This window comes from Dufourea novaeangliae, unplaced genomic scaffold, assembly GCF_001272555.1.
Source record: "Dufourea novaeangliae isolate 0120121106 unplaced genomic scaffold, ASM127255v1 scaffold162, whole genome shotgun sequence".
Lineage (NCBI taxonomy): Eukaryota > Metazoa > Arthropoda > Insecta > Hymenoptera > Halictidae > Dufourea > Dufourea novaeangliae.
Window position 1 is genome coordinate 337,673 of NW_015374046.1, and position 12,292 is coordinate 349,964.

The following is a 12,292-nucleotide window of genomic DNA, read 5'->3' on the forward strand; positions in this document are numbered from 1 at the left end:
GCATTATACAATTTTGATTACATTAAAGATACAAAATGTGTAATGATTATGAGAATCATATAAATACAGTAATTTCATGAATCTAATTATGAACAGTCTGTAATGTAAAGCACAATTTGTATAAGTTTGTACTCATATTACAAACAATTTATTTATTTTTTGGCTACCTTTGAAATAGTACATATTGTTGTAAATAGTACAATCGAGTGCTTAAGGCATTTAAAATTATGTGAATATAATGTTCATGTAGATAAATACAGACAAATTTTATCAGTATGATTAATATTGTTTCATATAATTTATTGAATACAATTAATGATGTATTTATATAAATGTAAGACATGTTTTAAAAATATTTTATATCTATTCCACAGGTTTTAATGTAATAAATTTTGAAAGAATAAATGCAACTAAAAATGTTCCTGCTACAAAGCAGGCAACAAAAATATACCACGTTTCTTCATCAAAGATGTCTGTAAACGCTGGAACCTGATTATAAAGAGTATCTATAAGTTTCATATTATAATTTTTACTACTTGTGGTATAACTAGCCATTTTATAATCAATTGCTCTTTACACTCAAAAGTTAAAATGCTTCTTTTTTAGCAGAGTAGGGAGAGAAAAAACAATTAAAACAATTTAATTATCATGAAATAAAGCAGTTAATTTTTCACAGACTTTAGCAAGTGCAGATACCATAAAATTTATGTAAAGAAAGCATAAAAATAATTTTGGACATTTATCAACTTCTTTTGTTTCTGTTACTTCGAATTTATATATTGAATGCAATCAGAACGCACTTTTCAATAAATGTATCATTACTAAGTCTCTCTTATGAATTGACAATGTAGGTCTATTTTTCTATGATACTCTTTTAACAAAAAAAATAGAAAATTATTCATGTTTTAAATGAATATAATGTTGATTTCAACACCTACTCTTTAAAGATCTTTTATTCTGTAACCTGTATTTATGTTCATGCCCAGTTATACTTCAATATTTGCAAAATTACTAATATATACGAAAACTGTTAAGTTGCCAATAAACTTATAAGAATACTCCTCTATTCTTGGACCATCGTTTAAGTCTGAGTTTTCCGCGTTTCTTCTTTTTCTTCTCTTCAGCTGGTATTTCACTTTCAGTTTCAGGATCAGGTGGGGATAAAGGTGTGATATGTTTATTGTAAAGTTCCAAAATATTCAGAGATGTCAAATTTGTACTTTTGATTACCACACTATCACCTGATACTAGAAGATAGAAACACAAGAATAGATGTAATTTATGCCTTTAAAAATGTCATTTATAAAAACTTTGAACAATCTTATCAAATCCTTATTATACTACCTTTCCTTATTGAAAGAGTTTTTAATCATTTTTCATGTATATTAAAAACATAAAGAAATCGAAATATTAATTAATATATAATTATTTCTAAGAAAGTTGTAATACTTACAGAGTTTAAATGTAACTAGGGGCTCAGACAGATCAGAAACTATTTGTGGTTTCACACTGCAGCGCGGATTTGTTGCAATAATCTTTGGAGTTGTGATGTGAAAGAAAAAGTCTCTGTAAACACATATTATATATACAAATATTAATTAAAATTTATTACTGATAAAATTGAATGAATGTTATTAATGTATCACACAATATTAATCTGAAAACTAATTTTAATTTTGTCATATAAAAAACATTTTGTTTTATATATTTGGTAATTTCTATATTATCTTTTATTGTTTGTAGTGTTTTAGACAAAATGGCGCAAATGGAACAACAATTACCACTTCAAACACCTGATTTAAGTACTATTCGTATAAGTACAGCTGTTTCCATGCTTGGCAAAGCATATGGATGTGGACAATGTCATGGTCATGGTAAGTTTAACTTGTTTATATAGTTTTGTAACTTATAAGAATTACTGAATTATTAACAAAATTTAATAATTACTTTACGAAAAAATGAATTTTTATAATAAATATAATAAATATTTTTTTTAGTATTTTTGGGTAGGTGTAAAATCATTAAATTCATAATTAAATATTTAAATAAATTAGAAGAATGATATTAAATACCGAGTAATACAATTGTAAACATTTTACAATTTAAAAAAAAAATTCAAAAATAAATCAATAATTCACATGTTCTATGGTATGGGCATTTTGATTACATTGTTACTGCAATGCTATAAACAAATATTATATTGTTCATAGGTTCTGCTAGATTCCCTTAGTTTTTTTTTAAATTACCATGTATACGGATATTAATACAAATACAATATAACGTACAGAGGGAGATTGAATCACGTAAGGAGCTCCATCCTAAACCCTCCATTACTAATTCATGGTCCTAGAGACCAATGTAGCCCATACTTATTGATAACTGCCAAATGAATGAGATATGTTACTCACACGTTTCAGTACCTTCCTGCCTAGTGCTTGCATATTCAATACATGATCAGGTTTGATCAATGAAGGATTAGCATTGAGTCACGAGCGGAATTAGTCTGTGAGATCAAAGTTAATATTCGTGTAACCAAAAGTATAATGCAATACTTTTCATAACTTTGTGTCTTTGAACATGTGAATTCTTCAAATTTTTAAAATGGCAAGAGTAGATTATGAAAAAAAACAACAAAGATTCCTATAATTATTCGATGAAGCAAAAACACATCCAGAGGTTGAAATAGATGATGACGACAAAAGTCTAATAGATGATTAATTGGAAACTATCGACACTGATACTCAATCTGAACAAGATTTTTCGGATGAGGTTGGAACGATTATAACAGAGGGTTCTAGTCACAAGATTTCTTATGACAGACTTGAATAAATCATATTTTTGAAGCCAAAACTTTCTTTTTGAAAATATAGGTCTCAGAGACCAACATTAATAACAACGTCTTATGAATCCATATTAATAGCAGAAGGTTAAACAATAATGGTTTAAATCAGTGATGAGCAAACGGCTGTCTGTCAGTTATTCATTTGTGGCCTGCTAATTACTTACTTGCAGCCTGCTGCAGTTGCTTATGTGATCAACTATACCCAGCTAAAGTGAAAAAAGTTAAGTAAGAGCTAAAGTAAATTAATAAATTGCATTTTTAAGATTGTGGTTACAGCGGCTCATTTGGATTATTAGATTTTCAATTTTGGCCTGCTACAAATCAAGGTTCCTTATCACTGGTTTAAATGATTGAACAGTTTTTCTAGAAATACAGACGAGTACATCGTCTGCTGCTAGCCACCGAAAAGTTTATAGTGCACATGCGCGTACCATTGACGTCACTAGATGAGAACTAAACCTCTTAAACAGTTAATTATTACTTTTTTTGAACATAAATGCAATTTTATCTTTCAAAATAATACATTTGTTTCGACATTTACCGTACTAAATTATTCATCGCATCAGTTTGTCTAAAAACAGTCGAATACTGTTCTTTTTTGAAATCGATTTTTATACTCATACAATTTATGCATTAGTATAAATGTGTGACTAATAGTAAACTCTGTATTGTATGCTATAAATTTAAAAAAAGGAACTCGGTTAACTATGTCTAAATCAGTTGATTAATGTCTAAAAAAGAATCCATGTCAAATGAAGTTTCTCTCCACTAACCTCGTTTGTAGAGCATTATCACCGAAGGGATCAAACTTTATGCTAATAGATTTTACTGGCTTTAGAGACAATTTTCTCAAGTGTTTTGCAATTGCACTTATGACTCCTTTTGAACGTGAACGAGTACCACTAAAAGGGATCGACATTTCGGAAATCCAGCACGCAATCGCGTGTACTATATATATCGTCAGTAGTAGAGCTCTAGGGGAAAAACTGCGATCGCAGTGCCGCTATAAGAGGAAACTTTTGTATCATGAAATTATAATGTTATTATGATGAAAATGATAATTTTAATGAAACACGTAGAAAAAATATCCTACATTGAGTTTTGTATTTTATATATTTTTTTAAACTTTGATCTGTTGTGATAAAATGATTTTAAGCGGTGTTGTTACACATTCCAGAATAACTGTTAGTGTGAATTTATAAATTCGCAACTTATGATTTTTTTGCGGTATTCGTTTCGAAATTAAACAATTGAAATGATTCGTGGAAACATTATAATACCAAATGTTACTAACTACAGTTGTATTAACTCTGCGCTGATTGGTTCGGTTAAGACCAATTACAATGGAGCTAGTAGCAGCCATTGTAGAAGTAGTCTCCAGTAGTCTCGTTTGCAGTGTGTCGTGTGGTCAGTGGGTTTTGTGTTAAATTTTTCACTTATTTATTAGTGGTTATTTGGTATTTTTTACCGTCAACAGTAAAAATGCATCCTGTTGGACGACGTAAGTAGTACAGTTTATTTATTCTGTTCTGCAATATTTAAATATGTTTCAAAATTAAATTTCCTGTATTTGTCTAAGCAGGAGAAGGTATTGTTACTCAAGCAGTTCTAATTCATTGTTCCTTGTTTAATTACTACATAATAATACAAATTCATTAAAATCACGAATGTATTAACGGATTTCATATCTAAGAAACTAAAAATGAGAATATCTAACGAAAATGTATAAAAGATCACGAATAAATCACTTCCGTAGGTACTTTGTGTCGTCAGTTTTGATCCGTCAGAACACGGGTAACGCATAATGTAGAATTGTTTGAGTATTTAGAAAAATAAACTTGACTCAAATACTCACATATAACAAACAGCTTGAATAAAATTGTCCTATTCAAATGATTTCAGTATTGCAAAAAGAAATCAACCTGTTCGATTAATGGTATAGGGTTAAAATTTTCGAACGATTCGAATGTAAACTGTGAAGTGTAATTTTTTCTAGCTGTAATAAATTTTACATATGTACTTACGAAGTTTTGCTTTTATGAAGTAACAGTATGTCAGTTTTTTAATTTTTTTTTTGTCTTTTTCAAGAACAGCTTTTGTTTGTATTAATCGAAGTGTCACAACTAGAATTCAATTGTATTTACTCGTGTAAACGTTCGAAAATTCTCCACTGAATCCTTAAAACAGGCAACAAATTTGGTTTTATTATTGACATACAAGTGGTTTGAGTATTCTTTCTGAATTATTTAAGCCAATCTAATTTATGTATGCACATCATTTTAAAGATTAAACTTGACATGATTTTCTTAGTAAAATAATTTGTTTTCGTTTGAAATTTGTTATTTTGAAATAATAAAATAAATATATTAAATAAATTGTCTATGCATTTTTCATACTGTTTAGAAGCAATTAACGAAGATAAAAAGTGATGCTTAACTAACGATACATAGGGTTCATCTTACTTTATGACTTGAAATATTTATGTAACATTTCAATTTTATAAAAATATTTCTTACAAAAGTTGCATAGTTCTGAGGGGATTGACTACTACTAATAAATCCTTTAATGTTATTAAAGATAGTACAAACAGTGTTGATAAACAAGTGAAGCATTTCAAACAATCGAACATTACACAGAACTTTATTTTGTAATGGTACTAAAGATTAAATAGAAAATTTTGTACGACCTTTAGTAACCTTAAAGATTTTATTGTTGTAGATTCTTGAATTTGTCTTTAAAGTAGCTATTAGACTATACACTTAAAAACCTAGTTGACTTTAGTATCTCATTAATCTCTCCAATGGAATAAAACTATTGTTACTATATCCCGTCCTTCACAAAATGACATAATTTTTGTAGGAAACATTTTTATAAAATATTAAATATAGCACTGAGTTTAAGAAATAATTCTCAAACAAATAATCTTTGTTTTGTGAAATTATAAATTTAGTGATGCTGAAGGAACTTCAACAAGTGTATGGCTAGATAAGGGGTGTATAAGTGCCCTTAGACCGAATTTGGCTTGTGATGGATCATTCGATAGCATACCAAGAACTAACTGTCTTTACCAATTTTCAACTCTCTATTTTGACCAGGAAGTTAATAACAAGGAAAATTCGGATTATTGATTTTTCCTCTATTTTCCTAACGATATGCAAAAATTCTGTACAAAATTTAATAGATCATAGTTACTGGAACATGTGTTAGAGAATTTTTTTCGATTTTTTGGTTGGAAATCTGTCATACAAAATTAAAAGAAATAAAAAATGTTGAAAAGTATGGATTTCATATTGACAATGAATAATATGATTGTTAAGGACATAGTATAGGGTAATCATATTGTTAAGGGGATGATGACGACGAGGTTTATAAGATTTGCTATGTATATTGTAGGTTAATATACCCTTAAATAAATATTGTTCATTGTCATTTAGTTAGAAATTGGAAAAATATGTAATCAATGTAAAAAAAAAAAGTTAGTATCTGCTGGGCTCGAACCTACGTTCAAAAACTTCGCAGCGGTTCCGCAGTGGACGGGTAGCCGCTGTATCGACGGCAGTATTGGCAGTAGGGTAATTACGTTGGAATATAACAAATACAGCAGAGTTTTAATTCAGATAATTTAATTTTTACAATCTATGAACCGTTTTGCTCGATGCAGAAATATTTAGTGGTTATTCTAATGTAACCGATCAAAAAAATCCATTCTTTTGTCTTACATTTTCTTATAGATTGGAATCTTGAAAATTTATAGCTAAAGTAATATGGCGACATTCATAAAATTTTTGAACTTATAAAAGAATAAAGGACGGCACACAAATCGTATGACGGACTTTAAACGCGTTTTTCTCGAAACCACGTTTCCCAAAACAAGCGCACATTTTTCTTGGGAACCAATGGGCCGATCGACTTGAAATTTAGACTCACATATAGAGTACATTTCTGGCTATCGTTTGACCTAGAAAATTTTTGATATCTTCAAAATTACTATTTCTCCGGAGCACGAGCAGTAAAAGTTGTTTGGTAAAAATCAGACTTTCATTTTCAAAGCTCTGTTGTTTCGTCAATTTTTTTCAGTTTATTTATGTTAGGTGTAGCAATAACCACATTCATGGATTCAATGCTGTTTATTTCTTGCAGACGACTAGGACGGACGCAATCAATGCGCACGATTGAACAAATTTTTCGCGACATGACCTGCGCGCCTACTTATAAATTGTTAATAAGATGTCTTTAAAAAACGTTTGTTTTTACTTTAAACGTACATAAAAATATATGTAAAGTCAGAGTTTGCTAGGTTTGATAGTTTTCTTTAAATTAATTTCCAAAAGTCACGTTGAAAACGGCCGTCTACACTAGAATACCTCCTTAAAATCGTATAATATATTTACTTATAAAAGGAAATATAAAAATTCAAAGGACAAGTTAACTTTTTCATGAAAAAAACTTCGAACAAATCGGTATTCGATTTTTTAAAGCGTACCTTACTAAAAAATTGAAGACAGTAGTTACGATAATATGTCGTTACTGTAATTATATAATGTCTAGTTGCTTTAAAACTTCAATAAGATTCTGGTGTTTTTAATTTTGTACAACTACGATTTTTAACGAAAAAATCAGAAGTAGCTCTCTAACACGTGCTTCGATAACTACCACCTATCAGATGTCTTTGCATGTCATTAAATAGAGTTAAAGGAGGAAAAGTGAATAATTAAAATTTTTCCTGTTACTACCCTCCTGTTCGAGATAGAGGGTTAAAAATTAGTATGCATTACTCTTTTCTTGGTGAACTATCGAATGGTCTATCATAAGTCCAAATTGATCTGAGGACATTTTTGAACCCCTTATCCGGCTACACCCGTTACTGGATTTAGTAAAACTCTATTGTCTATGATTGCTGTTTAAAATTTTCGTATTTAGTTATTGTAAAAGTCTTCATAGAATTTTTTTTTAAATAAACGAGAAAGAATAATTATTGTACAAAGGAAGTTATTCAATTCAGTATGAGATACTTAGTATTTTCAATGAATTCTTTCAATTACGAAAGTTCCCACCTGTACCGAATCTGTTAATTAATTGCTATGATAAATCGGAATACAATAGCAATACGTGCTATTAGTATATAGCAGTAAATGAAGCTTTGTATGAAAAAATATTACTCCACATTTTCGACTTACTTGTTTATGTAGAATTACATCCTTGCTAATTATATGTATTACTAGTTTTTGGACCCAGAATTTTACTAATTGCAGGCAACTGTTTTATTTTCTCAAACATTTTTTCAGTGTTAAAACATATTAGAAATTATTTTCAGAAGTTAGTTCTGCGGGTATTATTTAGTATTTTCATAGTTGATATGAATATTGGTGTAATTAATGATAAGTATTGTAATTACAGTCGACCTTTGAACCACCCGGTAATTGGGACGTCGACTTCTCACTTAATTTAAAGTTCGTGTAAAATTTGTAACTCCCCAAAATCTTAACGATTCATAATAGCTTTCCATTAACCGGAAGCCTTATTTTGTTACATTCGCTCAATTATTATACCGAGAGGGAGAGGGAGGGGGGGAGTAACACTTGTCCTGAAAACCGGAGAACGCATTTTAGTAAATGCTTTATAAAATATTTCAATTTATAAATTTTACAATTCGTTATTACGTTTTTTTTTATACAGGGTGTCCCAAAAATGTCCTCCGACCCGGAAATGGGGCACTCGGGGGGTGAATTGGAACAACTTTTTCCTTAGAAACAATGTAAACTGAGGCTTCGTTACCGAGATATTAACGAAAAACCGCGACCAATCAGAGCGCGAGTTTGCCAGCCGAGTTCCCGCGCTAGCGGTGGCTACGCGCTACGCTTGTACTACGAAGCTCCGAACAAGTAGGTCACCATGCATCGCAGGAAACCGCGTATAATAATAGCAAATAAACAAGACGTAACAAATAAAATCATACTTTTTATCATCTGTCGTTTGTTATTTAAAGAGATTAATGAATGAAACGTAAATGTAGGCAAATTATGTGTAACGTAAAAAGACGAATGCACATTTACATTTTTGTAAATTCCTTTTTACGAATTTGTAAATTTCCTTTTCAAATAACGTGTGAACGAAAAGGTAATGTAACAGAGAATACACGAGAAGTGATCGTAATTTGGTATTGGTATAAAAATTCGTAGTTTAATAACTGTCAACAATGTTACTGATAATGAATAAGTTTCTTCAAAAAGCCCGAAGAAAAAGTTAGGTACAGAAACTTGCAGAATTATCGCCGGAAATAAGCCATAGCTTGCGTTAAATTAAGAAAATAATAATCAGCAATAAATTGATTAGAACTCACCCTTTCGGAAATTCACCTGCAGTTTGCAAACCTGTGTCACTAGGTCACTGAACCGATCCTGGTCATCGACGGCCGAAACGGTTTATGGCAGGGTATGGCCCAGTTCGCAGGTGATCGCAGGTATACCTCACCAGCCGAAGTTAAGGGTTGTAACGTCAAGTGCGTCCTGGTTATTCCACAGAATACGTACTCGCTTCACTGCACGACCACTAACACTGATCACCCGACACAATCACTTAATGTATTTTTAATCCAACGTGTTGTTACTACGTTAGGAAAATTCGTGGCCTCGGAAAGGGCCGATTGTTTTCAATTTTTCAGATGTTTTACGTAACCAAACACTTGCACAGCAACACCCGCATATCCGTTATTGTGTACGTACCACCATAACATTGCGTAATACTCCCGTGAACTGAACATCTCTGTCGCCCGATTGCTAACCGACTGACAGAATTTTTCCTCTACCCCCAAGTAGTTTCCCATCGTTACATTGTGAGTTCACTCCCACCATGACAAGATTTAGGTAGAAAGAAACCAACGGTTCTAGGATAACACGTGCTTTGCAGAAGTGGAAGGAAAGGACCGTCGCGCAGTTTCTCCAAGGCGCCGTAGCCCGTTAATTTATTGCCAGGGTACCTACTCCTTCGAGATAGAAAACAGACATCACGTGCATCGGCTTAAAAATGTCCGAAATGAAGAGGACCATCAACGTATCCCTTGCTTCGAGTTGGAAAGTACAGTGTACATTGTCTATCTCGAGGAGCAGGGAAAAAAATTTACCGACACGTGTCAGTTGACGCTGCTTGGTCCTGGACGACCACCCTTGTAGAAGCCGGAGTGGAATTTTCGGTTATTTATGGCTTAAAATCTTCGGCCTCGTAGCAACCGTGAACTCACAACAGAATTGACAATCGACAATTTTATTACAACTTTGTGAAATTGTAGTTCTCATGAAAACATTTCATACGTATTTTTTTTTTTAGTATTCCGTCAAATATCTCGGAAATTATTAGAAATATAAAAACCGTATTCGTTAAATTCTTTTCCGTAAAATAAGCCTATCGGTAGGGTGATGCGGTTTTTCGTTAATATCTCGTAAACGAAGCCTCAGTTTAAATTTTTGCTAAGGAAAAAGTTGTTCCAATTCACCCCCGGAGTGCCCCATTTCCGGGTCGGAGGACATTTTTGGGACACCCTGTATAATGTAAAATGATTCTACGTGAAAAAGTAAGAAATATGATTTATTTTTATTGTATATCTGTTTTAAATGTTTTTATCTCCTTCGACGCAAATACGCTTCCAGTTGCTCCTACCCCCTAGGGAAAAAGCGTCCGAGTGTAAAGGGTTATTCTGGTTTCATCGATGTTGGCCGGTCTTCCGTAGCGCGGAGTGTCATTGAGGTCAAAGTGGCCCTTTTTGAAGTGCGAAAACCGCATCCGCATTGTTGTGCTATTCTATTCTTCTTGATTCCTTTAACCTACATTTTTGCATAAATTAATAAATCTAACAGAATAATTTTTTAGAGAAAGGAATGAGTTATAAAACGGTATATAGCATTTAACCGTAGACACAATGGCATTATAAGAAAAACGTAATTTAAAAAGAAAAAACAGTATGGGTTTATCTTGTAACCCAATATATGTGTGGATAGTTATAATAATTTGCTGTGATATTGTTGCTATGTTTTCAGCTCCCCTATCTGGATCTTCGACAAGTGCTCCGGTCGTAGGAGGACCCGAAGCAGCTGGGAACAATGTTGTGGCTTCCAGTTCCTTAGGACTTGTACCCATACAACAGACACACACACCACCGCAACCTCCTGAACTGCCAAGTAAGTGTTATCAAATTTACATTGTATCGCATCCTTCCTTCACGGGTTGTCCCATAGACATATACGTATGGACGGAGCGGGGGAGTAAGATTCGCGGTAAGGGGGTGGGTAGTGGTAAATCAGGTAACTTCGTTCCTTTTCGGTGTTATTCGGGTATACAATCACGTTACATACATGCATACTATGAGAGATAGTTGAAAAGAATACATATACGTTAAAAATTCCGTATGTCATGTAGTTTTTATAGATATATGTATTTAACAAAATAAATAGTATAAAGCTTTCTTTTTTTAAATAAAATCGTACTTGTAGGTGTTTGCAATAATGGTTATATTTTGAAAAATGTTCTAAGCATACAAAGAATGATGAGAATTGCTGATATAAATACGATTGATATGCCTAATTAATTATAAAGTGTGTGTACACACACATAGTAAAAATAAATATATATTTAACGAAAAGAATAAATGAGACACTTATATACATATATATTTTTATTGACCTTTAAATAGTATTAATTTATTAAATTTATGTCTATCACTTATATTAAAATTTTGTATCTCCTGCGTTAATCTTATGTTAGCATATAATTTTATGATAATGCATAATAAATTATGTATATGATTAGTAAAGAAACATTGATCATTTGTATGTTGTTTTAATGGTAAGAAAATCTTTGTGTCAGTTAGATTTTCCATTATGTTATATGTAAAAACATCCATTAAGATCGAGCCGAATGCATTCGAAGCTAACCGACGTACCTCTTACGACCGCTGCCTTTTCCCCTCCAATCCTACGGTCCCCTCGCCCAAAATGGTAGCTTATGCTCCGTCTATACATTGTATGTATCTATGGGTAGTCCTCAGGTGCGAGGGCGAAGAGGCGTCGGTGGTATGTGACGGGTACGGCGATACCACGATCAGGGTTGGGGGTAGGTACGGCACAGACGAGGTATAGGAGTAGACATTTCATCCAATGTATTTTTTTTCATCATGTCCATTTTAGTGTCACTACCCATCGCAGATTCACCGTTCTCATAACGTAGAGATCGCTAAAGTCACAAGCTTTTTAAGGTGTTGGTATAGCTACTTCAAAGACATAGCGTTAGCCATAAACGTGGCCGACCCTTAAACCATTAATAGGATCGGGGCCCACTGTGTCCCACCATACTCAGGGTCGTACGCCATTCTTAGCTATGTGGTTCCAAGGAATAAAACGAAAAAGACTGGAAGATTTGAAAGTAGTTTACGTCTTCGTAAGCTTTCATCAAGAATAAAAG

The 12,292-nt window shown here is 32.3% G+C and overlaps 3 protein-coding genes across 3 annotated transcripts in view; 1 reads left to right on the forward strand and 2 right to left on the reverse strand.

Moving 5' to 3' along the window:
• The window catches only part of LOC107189782 (protein argonaute-2), a 35,091-nt gene that overhangs the window by 3,357 nt on the left and 19,442 nt on the right, over positions 1 to 12,292 (forward strand). The window contains exons 2-3 of the mRNA XM_015578407.1: positions 1,744 to 1,874; positions 10,873 to 11,013. Coding sequence (XP_015433893.1) covers positions 1,757 to 1,874; positions 10,873 to 11,013 — 259 coding nt within the window. The 5' untranslated portion in view covers positions 1,744 to 1,756. The remainder of the gene's footprint in view (positions 1 to 1,743; positions 1,875 to 10,872; positions 11,014 to 12,292) is intronic.
• On the reverse strand, positions 364 to 555 carry LOC107189646. Its single transcript, XM_015578229.1, has one exon. The coding sequence runs from the start codon at positions 553 to 555 to the stop codon at positions 364 to 366; it is 192 nt and encodes a 63-aa protein (XP_015433715.1).
• Positions 967 to 3,782, reverse strand: LOC107189783 (39S ribosomal protein L53, mitochondrial). The gene is made up of 3 exons (XM_015578408.1): positions 3,616 to 3,782; positions 1,454 to 1,566; positions 967 to 1,247 (listed from the first exon to the last, which is right to left on the reverse strand). The coding sequence occupies exons 1-3, from the start codon at positions 3,759 to 3,761 to the stop codon at positions 1,048 to 1,050; spliced, it is 459 nt and encodes a 152-aa protein (XP_015433894.1). The 5' UTR covers positions 3,762 to 3,782; the 3' UTR covers positions 967 to 1,047.